Source organism: Pistacia vera, unplaced genomic scaffold (genome assembly GCF_008641045.1).
Source record: "Pistacia vera cultivar Batoury unplaced genomic scaffold, PisVer_v2 Contig842, whole genome shotgun sequence".
Classification (NCBI taxonomy): Eukaryota; Viridiplantae; Streptophyta; class Magnoliopsida; order Sapindales; family Anacardiaceae; genus Pistacia; species Pistacia vera.
Window position 1 is genome coordinate 120,058 of NW_022196715.1, and position 18,212 is coordinate 138,269.

The 18,212-nt window shown below is 36.5% G+C and overlaps 2 protein-coding genes across 4 annotated transcripts; one reads left to right on the forward strand and one right to left on the reverse strand.

Moving 5' to 3' along the window:
* The first annotated feature begins 2,647 nt into the window (after positions 1–2,647).
* Positions 2,648–4,532, forward strand: LOC116118409 (20 kDa chaperonin, chloroplastic). Its single transcript, XM_031404395.1, has 5 exons — positions 2,648–2,938; positions 3,439–3,618; positions 3,706–3,861; positions 3,961–4,038; positions 4,150–4,532. Exons 1-5 carry the CDS (start codon positions 2,768–2,770, stop codon positions 4,321–4,323), a joined length of 759 nt encoding a protein of 252 aa, XP_031260255.1. The 5' UTR covers positions 2,648–2,767; the 3' UTR covers positions 4,324–4,532.
* Positions 4,533–5,037: 505 nt separating this feature from the next.
* Positions 5,038–15,267, reverse strand: LOC116118408 (auxin response factor 19-like). 3 transcript variants are annotated; one of them, XM_031404393.1, is made up of 14 exons: positions 14,647–15,265; positions 13,356–13,468; positions 13,170–13,265; positions 12,722–12,778; positions 12,464–12,619; positions 12,277–12,361; positions 11,481–11,571; positions 11,229–11,393; positions 10,950–11,145; positions 10,269–10,407; positions 7,906–9,815; positions 7,282–7,393; positions 5,707–5,785; positions 5,038–5,622 (listed from the first exon to the last, which is right to left on the reverse strand). In XM_031404393.1, exons 1-14 carry the CDS (start codon positions 14,699–14,701, stop codon positions 5,442–5,444), a joined length of 3,435 nt encoding a protein of 1,144 aa, XP_031260253.1. In that variant the 5' UTR covers positions 14,702–15,265; the 3' UTR covers positions 5,038–5,441. The 3 variants fall into 3 exon arrangements, with proteins under 3 accessions (XP_031260253.1, XP_031260252.1, XP_031260254.1); XM_031404392.1 differs by lacking the exon at positions 7,282–7,393 and adding an exon at positions 6,410–7,274 and having other exon boundaries at positions 5,707–5,897; positions 8,771–9,815; positions 14,647–15,264; XM_031404394.1 differs by lacking the exon at positions 7,282–7,393 and having other exon boundaries at positions 5,707–5,897; positions 14,647–15,267.
* Positions 15,268–18,212: the final 2,945 nt, after the last annotated feature.

Sequence of the window (18,212 nt, forward strand, 5' to 3'; positions counted from 1 at the left end):
GACAAGCTTGTTGCTAGCAATTGTCACTCAAATCAATCAATAAAATGATGTAGGCTTGATCAAAGTTGTTGAACCACTTTAAAAATTTTGTGTTTTTATTGTTTCATTTTATCTTTGTTGATTTTAATTAATCACGCCCACATCTTATTTGATTCTGTCAATGTCAATTGGATATCTTTGGTTGTTGTGAGATTTTGTAATAACACTACCTAACCTCGTTCAACCCCCACCCAATTGAATATTGCATCCTTACCCTCACCTCCTTTATACTCCCATCTTCCATTGAATGCACCTCTGCCTGGCATCCTATTGCTCTCTTGCAGCCACATCACCCCTTACCTTTCCACCACACCTTAGCTCACCCTACTCCACCTCAGCCCACCTTAAATGATTGGTGCTTTTCATGGCATTCTTATGTGGAGTTTTTTTTTTTTTTTTTTTTTTTTTTTTTTTTTTTTTTTTTTTTTTTTTGGGTGGACTAAGACTTTTTGCAGATAACGGTCTGAGAGGACATGGTTCTCATAACGTACATGTGATATATTGTCTAGTAGTGCACACTAAGTGTAAGGACAAGCTGTGAGCAACATGCAATAGATGAATGCAGAACAATTGCCATTCGTGCATTGGTGTGCACAACATAGAGTTTAGTGGGAAATTTACTTGTGGGCAATAACACGCATACGAGAAACGACCATAATGCATTGGTGTGGACTGTGAAGACATGCCAAATTATGAAAATTGTGGGCTAGGGCAACACAGCAAGATTGGTACACGGCTAGACAAGGTGACACATACATGAAATGAATAGAAATAAAAAAATATAAATATATATTACTTTATAAATATAATTAATAATATAAAAATAATTCTTTACCATTTCTAAACATGTAATGGAAAGTTGAAATATAAGCATACAAAAGAGTGCGTTGAAGGGGCGTAGCAAGAAATTGATTTAGGAGGGTTAATGAGTAATATTCAACAAATAAGGGGTCAGAAGAAGGATCAATTTAGAAAGTTAGATTTGATAAGGAGACAAATTACTAGTTCAACAATACAGAGGGCAAAAAAAATTTTGAATCCCTAGAGAAATAATTGATGTATTTCTATATAAATCGGACAACTTTTTGTGAGAGCTAGTAGACCAAACGCAAGTCCAGCATATGTTGTTTCTATTTTCATTGAAACTACTCAAGTACTCATTAATCTTTATTGTCTATTATGTATTAGAGATGACAATGAGTTCGATATTTCTAGGTATTTGGTTCGGTCCGGCCCGAAAAGGTTAGGTTTATCTAATATTAGCGAGGTTGGGCTTGGCCCTGTGATTGATTTTAAGGTCTGCCCTCGGGTACGGGTTGGGCATGGGTATGTTTTTAGGCCCGACCCGGCCTGACATTTTATTATTAATTTTACTAAATTAACCTTATACTATATATCTAATTACAGAATTATCCTACATATATATAAAAAAATTGAAATTTATTAATATTTGATGAGTATTCAGAAATAAATTAATATTTAAAAATTGTTTCTGTAATTAAAAATATAAAAAAATTAATATTTATTAATATTTAAAAATTCATATTATAAAAATGGTTGGGCTTGGGCTGGGACTGAGATTATAAAAAACCTGTCGGACCGGGCTTGAGCTTTACCCGTCATCCCCGTGATGTCCCCTCGGGCCTTTGTCATGGGGTCAGGCTTGGGCTCAGGCCAAGGGGTACCCGGTCCCGGCCCAACCCGTTGCCATCTCTAATGTGTATCATCCTTGTGTGGAAAAATAACAATTTCGTTCCTAAGGTTTGGATTAAGTACATTTTAGTCCTATAGAACTATTTAATAATGTTTTAGTCTCTGTGAATATCGTTTTGTTTTGAGTTATTATCACTCAGAAGACATTTTTAACATAAACTTTTAATTATAGGACACTTATAGTAAAAAAAAGATAATGAGAGAACATTATTTTTGTTTTACACCATTAAATGTCCTCTCACTGTTTATTATAATATTTGTGTTCTATAATGTAAATGTTTGATAAAAGTGTTTTCTAGTTGATAATAACCCCTTTGCTTTCTCTTATCAACAAACACATGGATCAAATTTACTTAGACCAAAGCTCATGGACAAAATTATTATTATCTTTTTTTTTCTTTTATGATTGTGAAGTTTGTGCATACCTTCACTAATTTTAGGGTTATTGAATACCCTACAAACTCAATATTTCAAGATAAGCCATAAATATAGTGGATAACCCCAGAATTCAAACCTAAAAAAATCAATGAAGAGAGCAAATCTCTCGTGTTTACTTTTTAAGATTGCATTAATACATGTTAATATTTAACTTATTCAACTGTGAAGTAAGGGATATGTAGTAACATGAACATTATCATTTACAAGCAACATGAAGAATTTAATAACAAATCATTTAATTAATATAATATAATAAATTAGTTGATCAAAATGACAGTGTGAAGGTTTGTTAAACAACTCAAAAGTTTAGCACTCCAACCAAATAATTAGTAATGCTTTGAGTTGAAATGTCATCAATCATCATATATGCACAATGGTTGTAGTTCCAGAATAATCTTTCAACTAAAACGAAACCGTTTGGAGAGAGGCGTTGGAGAAATTCTAGAAGCATCTTATCATCTTTAAAAAACCCTCTACTTAAATGCATCTAGGGTTTTATCTTTTCGACTCTTCCTTCTTACATTTCTAATTCAACCTTATCAAACCACAAGCTCTCTTCTTCTCTGTATTTTAAAAAATGTCCACTGCTAACCTAACTGCATCATCAATTGCGGTTCCTGCTAGGGGTTTAGCTTCATTTGAAGGTTTAAGACCCTCCTCTGTCAAGTTCTCTTCTGTTGGAACCACTCTCTGTCAACGCTCCTTTCGCTCTTTCGTCGTGAAAGCAGCCACGGCGGTTGCTCCCAAGGTATTTGTTACCCTCTTTTTTAGCTGCTCCAATGCATTAGAATTCGTGGTTATCGATTCATTTGGAATTTTTGTTAGTTTTTTGTTGTGAAACCGATATTGTGTTTGATGGATGTGAGATACGAGTTAGTGCATATTGGGTGTGTTTTTCAAGAAAGTGCTTTGAAGTAAAAGCGATTTCAATTTTGTTTCGCTGAAAACTATCCAATTTTTTTTCTTTTACCCAGAAATGTGCAATCTATTTCAGCCAGAAGTTACTAATTAGATGCGAAAGTGATCTTCTGGTGGTGCCAAATGCACCACTGAATTGAATTGAGGCATAGATGAGCCTGCTTTATTATTTTTGAACTCCCAAGTCTTTCAATTTAATTCTAAATGGATAATTATGTGACTTGGCATGATCCATTGTTACTTTGTGAAGGTTTCCATTATTGTTTCATGATGGATCTGTTTATTTGAGTTGATTATTTTTCAATTGTTTTGCTTTTTGTGGCCCTGCAGTACACTTCGCTTAAACCCTTGGGTGATAGAGTGTTGGTCAAAATAAAGACGGTAGAGGACAAAACCGATGGTGGTATTTTGCTACCAACATCAGCTCAGTCAAAGCCTCAATCAGGTGAGGTGGTAGCTGTTGGCGAGGGGAAGTCCATTGGGAAAAACAAAGTGGACATTAGCGTGAAGGTGATTTTTGATGATTGGGTTTCATTTCATGTTTCAGTGTCTCAATTCTATTAACTTTCTCACTTGCTCGTTGCTTCTTTTGTATAGACTGGGACCCAAGTTGTCTATTCCAAGTATGCAGGAACTGAGGTGGAGTTCAGTGGTTCAAACCATCTCATTCTGAAGGAGGATGACATAGTTGGCATTCTTGAGACAGATGATATCAAGGATCTTAAGCCTTTGAATGATAGGGTATTCATAAAGGTTTGTACTCTTTCTATATCGATCAATTTGTTGTGCAGGGTAATTTAACCAATCAGTCTCATATGTTGGCTTGTTTGGTTATTTAACATCTGGGTACAGATTGCTGAGGCTGAGGAGAAAACTGCTGGAGGTCTGTTGCTAACTGAGGCAACCAAGGAGAAACCTTCCATTGGCACGGTAAGAATTGGCTTCTTTTTTCCCTTTTGATGGTATTGTACCATGTTCCTGAGTACTTGGATTAAATATGACACGAGATTGACATGATGCTTCTTGCTTTGGATGGATTAGGTAGTTGCCGTTGGACCTGGTCCTCTAGATGAGGAAGGCAACAGAAAAGCACTACCCATCGCACCAGGGAACACAGTGTTGTTCTCCAAGTATGCTGGGAACGACTTCAAGGGCAACGATGGTACCAACTTCATTGCTCTAAGAGCATCCGATGTGATGGCTGTGCTCTCTTAGTTGTTTGTCTAGGCGAATTTTATTATGTATTACTGAATTTTTCTGGATGAGTTGCTTCAAGGCAAACGGATTTTGAATGCAATCTTGCTTTGAGTATAATGGATTGCAGCTTTGTCTTTCTTTGCTAGGATTTTATGTTGTCCTTTGGGTTACAATTTAATGGAATACCTGAATTGTGTTTGAAGATAGATATGGATCAAACTTTTAGATAGTTAGCATCAAGAGTAACCTTTGATTCAGAAGAGGAAGCTCCTAGTTATTGCACGTGTCTGGCGTTATAATTTGTGGCGCAAAGCTACCTTTACATTAACCCTTGTCAGCGTTTGGAACAAGTCTAAAGGTTGACATGGCCTTTGATATAAGGGCTGGCTATCTCATGTTAGACAGGTGGTTCCTTTAATTTGTTAAACATTTATTCATATTTGACTAATAGTTCTAGTTGTGTCAGGGAAAGCTGTCACTTCGTATAGAAGATGAATTACTGGGAGAGCCAACGGGCTAGCATGGTTATCGACAAAAGACCGGAATGGTTTTTGGGCTATCTGTGAATTTGGTATTTGTACCTACAAACAAAATTTGGACCTTTCTCCTCATGATATTGTTACTGCTTCTCCACAACATAAGAGCAAGGCGCTGCTTTTGGACAAATATGTTTTAGTAGAGATGTCTATCTGAATCTATTTTCCATTTTTCTAGCAATAATGTACACAGCACTAAACAGAATTAGGGAAGGCTTGCAATATAAGCAAAAATGATTCTACTTATGTCGTTGAGGAATAGACGCAGCTGTCACTACATATTTCTGTTCATCGTTGCTCTAAATCACAGCATTTACAAGTAGTATGAAAGTGGAAGTCAGATCAGCTTTCAATGAGGGTAAGATTTAATTATACAACCAATTTCATGTGCTCTGTACCCCTAAATATTGCTATCCCTTTGTCAAAAGCCACGCAGTAGATGCCAGTATCAAGAGAGTTGATCTTTCCGTCAACCAGCAACTACTGCACTATATATATTTAGGAAGAGTGAGCCAAGGGTTGTAAACTATATTCATATTATGATACTGCTCTTCACTTCTACAACTCATGCACAGTTCATATTCTAAGTTATAAATCTCCCTATCGATTAAATGAGGCAGCCGAGTTATCATCATAGTGACCTCTCCACGCATTCCCGCTGTCAGTCCCACTACAAGCTTGATTTGGAACTGGCACATTACCCAGATCCCCATCCAAGCTCATTTGCTGTACTTCAGCTGATGAAAGTATTTTTATGCTCTGAACACAGCCTACAAATTCACTGCAAGTTTTTACAAATGATTAGTTGGGAACAAACAAATTTGACGAAAAAAGTTATGAGATGACAGGGTATTTTTTGACTTACTCCCATGGATCATCACCAACAAGCAAGATATCATTTTCATGATCCACATATACTAGCTTCCAGTCAGAACTTTGAGGATCTTCCAGCTGCCCTTCAATTCCAAACATGCGCGCCAAATCATGCCTCAGCTCATCATAACCTTTGTACCGCGTGACGTCTATAGATCTTCCTACAGAGCCGCGCTTTTGGACCTTCAAGAATTAAAATCGGAATAAACATTTAATATGTCGAGGAAAACCAAAAAAAAAAGAAAAAAAAGCAAAAGAAAAACTGGAGCATTGGACATCCTAATTGCACCATCTTGGCTCACTTGATAAAAAGATTACAATAGCTTGTCAGATATTTAGACATTGCAAGTTGACCAAAAACCTAGAGACATCAACTAGTAAGAGTAGTTTAAACCATTGAGTATCCCAGGATTACTGTTTGTATCTTCTTCCCCTGGATACAGCAAGGACCGAAAGGGTATAAACATTGAGCAATAAAGAACCAATAGTCAGATAGAAATTCTGGCATTGGCACCTAGTAAAGGCAAGCTAGGCAACATATTCTGGTCCTGCATATAGCTATTTGGAATTCCTTGTACAGATATCAACATTGAAAATAGATATGAAATATCCAAACTTTATATTTGACACACTAGACTAGCTCTCATTTAAGTAGAAGCAGCCCTGCAGCGAAGAGGTTAAATTAGATAACTGACCTTTGTATATGTCCGCATACGTTGAGTCTGGTTGGCCCATAGTCCACCACTCAATACCCCAGCTTCATTGATGGCAACATCATTGGAACAACCAGGCTTAAAAGGTATGTTTGGCACTCCAAATGACTGAGAGCTTAATGCAGCAGTGGACAACTCTGTCTCAATATCTCTTGGAGTACTACCATAGTTAGAGAGCAAGTTTTGGAGATCCTTTTGAGAGTCATAACCCCTTGACAATAATGTATCAGGCGCCATTCCATCGAGATTAGTTGTAAAAGTAAGATTGTTCCGAGGGTGTGACTGGGCATCACCATCCAAACAGTAGGTGGGGAGAGAGAAATTCTGCTGGATGTTGCCAGGATCCAGGCAATATGATGTTCCAGAAGAGGAAGCTTCCAATTGATCAGTCAAGGTACCTTTGTACTTCAGATGTTCTGGTCCTTTTGAGTTGGGTAACTCATGTTTGATCCTGATATCAGACTTGCTGTGAAGCTCCTGCGCCAAATTACTAGCAGGCTCAACCACCGAATCCCCCATCAGTATGGCTGGCCCTTGCTGGCTTCTATTCAGGAAGTTTGATGGAGAAACCTGACAATTATTTGTAGAAGGTGAGGTTGAACACGATGGAGCATCTCCATCAGTAAGGCCAGAATGTGCTCTGATTCCTGTAAGTGGTTTATGCTGGTTTGGAGGTTGGTTCATAGGTAACTGTTGAGGTTGCACAAGTACTGATGTTGAGAAGCTGTTGCTACTTAGCTGCTGCTGCTGATTCTGAGACACAGGAATATGCGGTAATTGCTGGTTTTGTTGATGGGCCAGCTGTTGCTGTAGCAGCTGAGGCTGCAAAAGTGAGCTCGTTGGAGGGNGAGGATCTTCCAGCTGCCCTTCAATTCCAAACATGCGCGCCAAATCATGCCTCAGCTCATCATAACCTTTGTACCGCGTGACGTCTATAGATCTTCCTACAGAGCCGCGCTTTTGGACCTTCAAGAATTAAAATCGGAATAAACATTTAATATGTCGAGGAAAACCAAAAAAAAAAGAAAAAAAAGCAAAAGAAAAACTGGAGCATTGGACATCCTAATTGCACCATCTTGGCTCACTTGATAAAAAGATTACAATAGCTTGTCAGATATTTAGACATTGCAAGTTGACCAAAAACCTAGAGACATCAACTAGTAAGAGTAGTTTAAACCATTGAGTATCCCAGGATTACTGTTTGTATCTTCTTCCCCTGGATACAGCAAGGACCGAAAGGGTATAAACATTGAGCAATAAAGAACCAATAGTCAGATAGAAATTCTGGCATTGGCACCTAGTAAAGGCAAGCTAGGCAACATATTCTGGTCCTGCATATAGCTATTTGGAATTCCTTGTACAGATATCAACATTGAAAATAGATATGAAATATCCAAACTTTATATTTGACACACTAGACTAGCTCTCATTTAAGTAGAAGCAGCCCTGCAGCGAAGAGGTTAAATTAGATAACTGACCTTTGTATATGTCCGCATACGTTGAGTCTGGTTGGCCCATAGTCCACCACTCAATACCCCAGCTTCATTGATGGCAACATCATTGGAACAACCAGGCTTAAAAGGTATGTTTGGCACTCCAAATGACTGAGAGCTTAATGCAGCAGTGGACAACTCTGTCTCAATATCTCTTGGAGTACTACCATAGTTAGAGAGCAAGTTTTGGAGATCCTTTTGAGAGTCATAACCCCTTGACAATAATGTATCAGGCGCCATTCCATCGAGATTAGTTGTAAAAGTAAGATTGTTCCGAGGGTGTGACTGGGCATCACCATCCAAACAGTAGGTGGGGAGAGAGAAATTCTGCTGGATGTTGCCAGGATCCAGGCAATATGATGTTCCAGAAGAGGAAGCTTCCAATTGATCAGTCAAGGTACCTTTGTACTTCAGATGTTCTGGTCCTTTTGAGTTGGGTAACTCATGTTTGATCCTGATATCAGACTTGCTGTGAAGCTCCTGCGCCAAATTACTAGCAGGCTCAACCACCGAATCCCCCATCAGTATGGCTGGCCCTTGCTGGCTTCTATTCAGGAAGTTTGATGGAGAAACCTGACAATTATTTGTAGAAGGTGAGGTTGAACACGATGGAGCATCTCCATCAGTAAGGCCAGAATGTGCTCTGATTCCTGTAAGTGGTTTATGCTGGTTTGGAGGTTGGTTCATAGGTAACTGTTGAGGTTGCACAAGTACTGATGTTGAGAAGCTGTTGCTACTTAGCTGCTGCTGCTGATTCTGAGACACAGGAATATGCGGTAATTGCTGGTTTTGTTGATGGGCCAGCTGTTGCTGTAGCAGCTGAGGCTGCAAAAGTGAGCTCGTTGGAGGGAGTAATTGCTGTTGTTGCTGAAATTTCTGTTGCAACTGGAACTGAAGTTGTTGTTGCTCTGACATGCCCTGCTGTGGTAACTGCTGGGCTGGTGGCTGTTGCTGTGTCCTCTGTGCAAGGTTTTGTTGCAAGAACTGAAGGGAAGATTGTGGCAATTGTGTTTGTTGCTGGTGCCTCTGTAAAAGACTAGGTTGTTGTTCTATTTGTTGTTGGAACTGCGATTCTTGCGGTAAGGATGTCAATTGGTATGAATTCTTATTAGTGGAGAGAATACTTTGGGGGGACTGGGTACTGCTTGTCAGTAATTGCTGCTGCTGATGGTGAGAGTAAACACCAGGTTGCTGGACATTTTGATTTGGGTTAGCAGCAAGTAAACCATTATTTACAGTTGTTGGAAGGAACATTTGTTGTTGTTGTTGTGGAGGTGGTGGTGGCGTTGGTTGTTGCTGTTGCTGCTGCTGCTGCTGTTGTTGCTGTTGTCGTTGTGGTAGCGGTGGTTGTGATTGTGATTGTGACTGCGGTGGGGGAGGGGATGGTTGTGGTTGTTGTGGTGGTGGTGGTGGAGTTTGGTGTTGTTGCTGCTGTGGCTGAAGAAGCTGCTGATGTGGCTGCTGTCGCTGCTGTTGAAGTTGAGGATGTTGTTGCTGCTGTTGGTTTACAGAAGTCTGCAACAACTGCTGCAGTTGCTGCTGCTGCTGCTGCTGCTGCTGGGGCCATGCAATAGGGGGCTGGCCCAACTGGTTGACTTGGTTTTGCAGATTTGCTTTGTTAAACTGGAGATTTGGTGCAGACAGTGCAGAAGCTTGAAAATTCAATAACTTTGATGGGTCATCAGAGCCAAGGTTATTATGCAGGGCTGTGGAAGAAACCATGGAAGGGAAGAAACCTGATTGAGCAGCTGGAAACTGATTATTCTGTTGCATGCTCATCCACTGGACTAAACTCAGACCAGGGAAGATTGAGCTTTGGGCATCCTTCATACCAAAGTCATCTCCAAGCCAGGGCATAGCTCGCTTGAAAGCATTTTCTATGTCAGACTCATCATCTGCAAATAATTTTCTAGAGATCACTGATAAGAAAAAGTAATGGTAAGGATATAGTTTGAGCAGATTTATCTAACAGAGCTAATTAGCGAACAGAGATTTGAACTCCAGCCAATTCATAATAAATAATGACTTTAACCTCCAGCTAGTGCGCATTGTGGTTTAGTTGAGTTGAGTTTAGTTAAATAAATGAGAACAAAATTCACAATTTCTTTCAACTTCAAATGATATATCAATGACAGAGAAATGCTCCACCTTGTTAGACTCACTTGACTCAATCACAAAGAAATGCTCCACCTTGTTAGACTCACTTGACTTACTTTTGCTAAGCCCACTAACAAGGTGTCCATTAAAGCCCTTAATGCCCCGATCCACAAAACTAGCTTTTGCCAAAAAGAAGTAGAGCTAGTTTTTGTACTTATAATAGAGTTGTACGTATTGTGATCATTATTTACCTGGCATCCCTGGTTGTTTGGGAAACTTGGGTCTGAAAAAGGGGGGAGGGCAAATGTAGAACGGAGTTACAACAGGTTCAATTTCCCATATTGAAACTCGGCTTGGACGTTCACCAGCTGTAGATTCATCCCATCCAACCTATTAAAAGGAATTATGTTGGCAGAATAAGTTGCTATAGAAAGTTACTGATTCGAGTAGACACCATATTTTGACTCAAACACATCAAGAACTATATTAAAACCTAGAGTATGATACGCACATAGTTCCAAAAAGATTGCATCTTAGATATACAGAATTGAAACATATAACAATTTACATTCACTAATCAGATTATAAGAAAAAAAAATTAAATCAACATACACAAGAAATATTTACAATCAATGCACAGAAAAGAAGGAATTGTGCAGACAAGCCATGCAGTGAGATATGCATTCTGCAAATTTAAACTCAATTGCTCCCCATGCTCACTATACATAATGCAACTTAAAAAAAAAAAGCTCTACAAAGAAAGCCTACACAGGAAACCTCTATACGACCTGACATAGCATAATGATACTGACACATTAACAGAAACTTGATATTCTATTCAAATCCAGCTTTTTACAAATAGAAAAATACAACATTAATTTAGATTTACACAAAATAAAATCTTTCACATAAATTCATAATTTGCTAAAAACCTGAAGATTGCGCCACTGTGAACCTTTCCATCGCACAGGATCTAAATCACTGATACCAGTGATGGTGCCCATGTACCTCCGCACTCCTGACTCCTCAGTTTCAAACATCATTCTAAATCGCATACCAAGTGAAACTTGGGTATACATTGCCTTGTTATACTTGGCTAAGGGAATCACAAACTCAGAAGGGCTTGCCCTGCCAAAAATCGTTCAGAATTTGTTAGACTTTGTCATAAAAATTACTGAATCATAACTACAGCTAAAATGTGACAACAGTACCTTGGATTGTAAAATATAGTAAATGGGCTGTTATTTGAAGCAGCATGAGCAGCAGCAGCAAGAATTCCAATATGCATGCTATCACTGGAGATGACTGATGAGGAGAGAGCAGGCTGCTGTCTATTAGCACGCCTAATTCCCAAGAGAAGCTGCGACTTCTCATCTCTACATAAAACGAAATAGTTTCCGCTCAGCAGAAGGAGAAACAATAGTATAGTTAAGATCTTTTTCTACCAAGTATCTATCCCGTACCTTATAAAAAGAACAGAATCACCAGCAAACAGTCTTTTAGTGCTAACAAAAACACTCCAACCTGTAGTTAGCAGATGCCTCTTTGGCTGGCCTGCAAACAAGACACAATGGACATTTATTATATGGTTCTACCTTTTTCCAACTTAGAGATACATGTTAGATTGACCCATATGACATTTTAGTATCTTCATAAGGTTTTAGTATTAGAGAAGGTGAAGTATAATTTCTTTCAATTTATGTAAACATACAGACAGTATCTATCAAATTTAACGCACAACTTCTTGGAACGTGATAAGTTTGAGTAGGAATAAAATTTGAAAATTATATGTATCTGTCGTAGGATTCAAAGATCAATCCATCCCCAAGAATTTTAAATATATCTGTATTCCTATTCAGTATTAAAACATATAATGGACCTAACAGGAATTATAGTTCATATTTCAACTTGTTGAAGCATAATCCAAGGTTCATCCTCATCATATCTGATTTGATATTTCTACACCGAACAAGATATGCAGTATAATAAAAGAAGATCCCAGAGTTCCTTACATCTGACATGAAAGCATACAAGTTATTTGTAAAGCACTCAACTATATATTTCTTTTAAGTACAACATCTTCCCAAGAAATTCCAGTACCAGCACATAGTTGTTCTAAACACAAAATGAGAATGGAAAATTAAAACTGATATCTTACATACTGAAATTTTATATAGGTACAGCAAGCACCAATAGACCCGATATCACTGGTGTTAAATGAAACTGAAAGATTTTAAGAAGAATACTCTGGAGGGATACCTCGATAAATATGTCTGAATGTCCATGTAGTTTCATGTAAATCTCTAGCGACTAGCTCCTGGGCAGGTGGTTGCATTGAATAATCCTATCAAGTACCTCTGCTGTGAGTAACGGAATAGTAGACACACAACCATATAGAAAGCTCAACTTTAAAATAAAAAATAATATCAGAAAATAGTTTACACACTAGAGGTGGGAAGATCTTCTCTGCTGCTCGGCGAGGTACAGAAAATCCACCATGAGTGCTGGTGTCACTTGCTGTAAGAGTTTTGCAGAAAAACTCAGTTGGTTGCCGGTTTTGCTTGAGGCCTATATCAGATGCCAATAATGCTTCCTTTTCATACTGTAGAACAGAGAGTTCAATGCACTTAAGTACATTTCATTTCTTCAACCAAAAGAAAAATATTGCGGAGATATTGACTGTTATAACGAATGGCTGACTTACTTTGCTTACGGGTTGAAGTGTCATCTGGGCATAGACCTCGTCAGTCTCTGGATCAGCCTGATTCAAAATGAGAATAATTGAATCAAACACTGCTTCCAAAGAATCAAAAAAGGTGTATCTTTTTTTTTTTTTTTTTTCTATTTCACTCCCTGACCAGTAAAAACATTTGTTTTTGCTCCTATAATCCACACTACAGAAATAAATAAACCAAGATATAGAGGCACATGAGTGCATATGCACACGCCAACTATGCAAAATAGCAAATTACTCAGCATCAATCCAAAGAAAACACAATAATATGATAAGGACATTGAAATCCAAGATTTGGGCATACACAAAACATACTGATACAAATTCAATTATCTTTCCCTTGAATTACAGCATTTTCCTTTTTGGTAAAACAAATCAACCACAAAACAGTAGAGTGGAACATAAGAGGCTCTCATACATGCAATGTGACGTTATGAAGCATGCAAATCAACTTGGAAGGCAGGTTAGGATAGCTGGGTATGAAATCAGTCTCCTTCTGCATCGATGCTGCAACCTGAGATTCAGCATTAATCCACAGAAAATTTTATCAGAAACCAGAATGCAGATACAGTTGCTCTTCTAGAATCAATGAGAGGGGACATACTTGCTCGCTGTGGCCTTGAGGGAAGTAAACTACAAGACTTCCAACTGGAGGCAAAGAAACCAGTGGCCCGGCACAAGCATGCCATAGTTCTGAATTAATGCTCTTCCTCTCCCCTGTTCACAAAAGAAGTATTCACACATACATCTAAAAAATACTAATGAAGTCACAAGTCAAGCCAAATTCAGAAAACTGAATAAAGTTCAAGGGCTAATACTAAGGTCTCAAAATATAGCAAACATGAATTTTATCGGCCACAAATAATTATTAACCAACTGTTGTTAATAATTATAGACTAAATATGAGATAATCGCAGTTGATTAAAAGCCTCTGCTTTAAATTCCTTTAGCAATGATATTGTATATATTTTTTTTTATGCAAAAGTACAAAACAGAAGTTGGTTATCTGACTAACAACACTCAACCCCCAAACTGATTGGATTGTTACCATGAGCTGAAACAGAAGCAAAGTATTTTTTCCAAGTTTCTGATGCCAAAATATGATGCACACAAAACCGAAAACATTTGGTAGTTGTTCCCATCAAGTTAAGCCAGAATAACATTTAGATAACTCTCCACACCAGATTGAAGCTTAATTATAAGTGGAACTTGTTGACCAGAAGAAAAGGAAAGAAGTTCAAATTAGAAGAAAAGGAAAAAAGTCCAAATGTATGAAAAAATTAGATTATGAAGTATCAAATACTTGCAACAAATAACTCGACTGCATAGAAAATGGAAATTTCGGCGGAATTTGGAGAGTAAACACTATCTTCTTTCAGACAAAAAGTAAATAGAATAAATTAAGACAATTAATGAAACCAAAGTCATCAATTAAGAAATTTCTAAATTTAGTTTGTACTTATTTTGTTTTAGAAAAATAGAGATCAGTCCAGATAGAAACTTCCTTCCTAGGAGTTTGTACATAAAAAATAACTAGATATTTAATCAATAAATCTAACGTATTTATCATGGACACGGACGATATATACTCAGAAACCTTACATTTAGACAATAATAAGAGGAAGAAAATACCCTTCAACCCAGAAACGAAAATAAAAATATATATATATTGGAAATAAAACAATCAAACACTCTGAAAAGTTCGCTTAATCCAATTTCTTCAAGCATTAGAAAGCAAGAAGTATTAAATCTTCAAGCAAAGATAAATCTTCACAAGAGAAAACTAGCCAAGGAACATGCAGAAACAGAATCAAACGAATAGCTAAATACACAAGAACACAAGTTTTGAAAGTGTTTTAACTGAATAAAAAAAAAAAAAAAAAACCTTAACTCACCTTCTGCAGAATTTGATAGAAACCCATTAGCTTGAGCCTTCATGTTTACTTTCATGTATAGGAAATGATAAAAGCCCTAGTAAAGCAAGCAAATCCAATCACCTGCTTTTGTTCCAGAAAAGATTCGACCTTTTTTACCATAATGATAATAATAAACTCATATCTAACTCCAAAATATATCCCAACATTTGCAAAGTCCTTGAAAAAAAAACCACTACATTCAAATTCAATCCCGAAAACCAAACAAGGCAAACTTAGAACTCCTTTTCCCGGCTTCTATTTCTCTTCTTTGACCAGAAGGGAGTACCATGTCTCGAAGAAGAAACAATTCCATGAAATAAAAATACAAAATCATGAAAACTGAAACAAGTTTACTCCGTTAGAGAAAACAAGAAGTGGGTAGAATATCATGTATGAGCCAAAAACAGAAAATCAGAAAAAATGGGTAGTATTATTTGGTTGAAAGTGTGTTTTAATTGACGCAGGGATCAAGAAAGAACTGACTTGTCGCCGGGAAATCAGAGGAACAAAAGCAAAAGCAAAAGCAAAAAGACAGCTTTTTTATGTGAAGCAGGAGCCGACATATAATAGACCCTGGCAAATGGCAATCAGGTCAGGGACAGGGCGGGTTAAAAAAAGAGAGAAGAAAATTAATAAAAAGTTTGTTACTGTATTTCTTCACTAAATTACAGAGAAAGACAGTAATAAGTTAGTTTATAGTGTTGTGTGTTATGAGCAGACAACATTATTCCTTGTCATTAAATGCATCTGAAATTCACCTCAGATTCTTACCAAATTCAGATTTGAGTGTCTGTGTGTGTGTGGTTGGAGGAATGGCGGAAATTGTTTTGTTTTACTAATTCTAGTAAATTTCGTGTTTAAGACTTGGAGTTTCTCATCTCAATAAGGAAACTAGGTGTGACGCTGACGTTGCGTGCCACTTTGATGTTTGACTGTTTACCTCAATTCCATTTCCTTGGAACTCATTTCATTTTTACCAATATTAACCATCTCATTCATTCATAATGTATTAAAAACTCTTAATTATGGTTCTGTTTTTTGTTTTTTTTTTTTCAAAGGTTTTTGATATAAACTAACATTGAGCAGATGTTAATGAACCCACTTTAGTTAAATAAAAAAGTAGAATAAATGAATACAACAAAAATGGGTAGGGACAGGGTCCACATGGAGGGAAGGCGAAGCCGAAAGGTAAGAGGGGATTGAAATGAATATGTTATGTTAGCAGAGGAAATTAAAAAAGAAAGAGAAGCGTCTTTTTGAATAGCAAATTAAAATAAGATATGGATTCTTGAGCTTGACTGAATAAAATGTTTAAAAATTAGAGAAGAATACCCACTAGCCGCAAAAACAGGAGATCTTCACATGTCACAACCTTCAGAGATCCCCCATCATTAAAAATAAAACTTAATTAATCATCCATTTCTCTGTGTTTTCTACGCAGTTGTTGAGGTACTTTACACTTAATCTGGACAGATCCTGATTTTGAGCATTGCATGATTCTGTTATTAATTAAATTAATTTAGCTTAACCAGATTTCTATATTGCTTTCATAAAGAGAAGGGACCCTGGCTGGCTCATCAAGTGAACAACTTTTGTGGTTTTTTTAAAAAATTATTCATCTTTTAATGGACCCCATAACAACTCAGGCAGCACTTGTAATTTGTATGCTTGGTGGTTAAAAAGGCGATGGGATTGGAATATTTTTTTTTTTTAATATTTAAAGATAAAATTCTTTTTTAAATAAATTAGAAAATGAAGTTAGTTTGAAAAATTAAATGACCAAGATGAAACCAATTATTAAAAACATTCAGTTAATCTCTTGGATGAATATACAAAAATATTATTATATCTTCCCTTAAATTCGATGGGTTGTTTTTCTATCTTTTTATGTACGCGAAACAAAGTTTATTAATTATTATACATTAATTAATCATGACACTAGTTAGAAATAATTTATATGTAAGATTCTTCAAGTACCAATACCTGTATTATACATACAATGAATGGATGTATTGATTCTTATATGCTTTAATGCTTTGGAAGAGCAGGCTTACGGACTCAAAATTAAATAATAAGATTAATGTAGTAAACTTTAATAATAATAATAATAATAATAATGTTAAGAAAACTGAAGTGGGTGTAAGAGTCGTAGTCATGAACTCAAACCAAGTAATAAAAATAAAAAGATTTGAGGGGCCAGGTAATGTAAAATAAAGAAAATAACATGGAAAGGGCATATGAAAGGAAGAGAAAGAGCAAGAAGTAGACGAACACGGAAACCACCCATCCATGTGAATATATGCAGCTTTTGTCGGCCCAACAACCTCCAACTCCGACCAACTTGTGGGGTTTCGCTTCATTCGTGTGGCCATGGCTCCCCTCCTCCTTTCTCACTGTTCCTCTCATCTCTTCTTGTACGGACTACAGTCCTTTTTTTTTTTTTCCTTAACTTAACCGTGTTTACCATTTCTATTATTATCACTACGTAACTAATTTACTTAATTAATTTCTACATAAACATACGTTTATTTGTTGATTGAATCACAAATTTGATACCTGTTATGAGATAAATTTATTAGTATATATATATAGATGCGTTTAATTTATTGTTGCAGAGGTTAATGCAAATTCAGGGTACTAGTTTACAGACTACATTCATGAACTGACATGTTTAGGCAGCAATATTGTAGCCGTAAAAAAAAATTGGTGGAAATTGATTTAGGCCTCATCAAAATTGTCCCAGTACAACAACAAATCCTTTCATGAGTACTTTTTTTTTTTAAATAATTTGAATGTTCAGGTCAACTTTTACTTATCTTAACTAATCTTTCGGGATCTTAAATTTATTGGTCGGATAAAAGCTTCAAAGACTATCCTTATTAGTAATTGATAAAGAACTTAAACTTAAGACCTATTAAGTGATACACTTAAAAGTCTCTATTAAATTATTTGATCATTCAGAGGTAATTAGCTCATAAATACTATTTACTGCTACAATATTGTCCAATAAACCATATAGTTGGATGAATTTATTATTTCTAAAATAAAATTGAATAATTTTAGACATAACAATGAATGAGTTTGATTATGCGTATTAATATGAAAAATGGTGGCATTGTGGGGAAACCAATTTGAAAGTCGTGCAAAGAAAAGCTTTTTGTTTGTCAAAAAGTAATAATTGAATATTTCCACATCCACATATCACAAATATCTCATAACATTACATCACAAATCACAATGGATCAACTTATGCACATTAAACACAATACTCACAAATTTATAAAAGTTCATAATTAATTAATATTGATGTTAAAATGAAGGAATTGTCATAAATAAAGGCATGATTCCGTTATTTCTAAAAATGTTAGTGGCGTTGGCCGTGCCGCTAGACAAGCCAATTAATACACTTAAAAATAATCATCTTGTGGGTTTAAGAGATGGAAGGAATAATATCATGTTTAGATTAATTAATGAAGTAGAGTAGTTAAGGTAATGATGGGGATAATCACGCTAAACAACAATAAGAATTGGATGCATGAGATGTT

Bases quoted from the DNA above. Each gene is read 5' to 3' on its own strand.
- LOC116118409 (XM_031404395.1), top strand. From the start codon at position 2,768: ATGTCCACTGCTAACCTAACTGCATCATCAATTGCGGTTCCTGCTAGG. The intron at 3,619-3,705 runs GTGATTTTTGAT...TCTTTTGTATAG, and splicing joins AAGTGGACATTAGCGTGAAG to ACTGGGACCCAAGTTGTCTA. The intron at 4,039-4,149 runs GTAAGAATTGGC...TGGATGGATTAG, and splicing joins AGAAACCTTCCATTGGCACG to GTAGTTGCCGTTGGACCTGG.
- LOC116118408 (XM_031404394.1), bottom strand. From the start codon at position 14,701: ATGAAAGTAAACATGAAGGCTCAAGCTAATGGGTTTCTATCAAATTCT. The intron at 12,362-12,463 runs GTGTGTAAACTA...GGTACTTGATAG, and splicing joins AGAAGATCTTCCCACCTCTA to GATTATTCAATGCAACCACC. The intron at 9,816-10,268 runs GTAAATAATGAT...AATTATTTGCAG, and splicing joins CAAACAACCAGGGATGCCAG to ATGATGAGTCTGACATAGAA.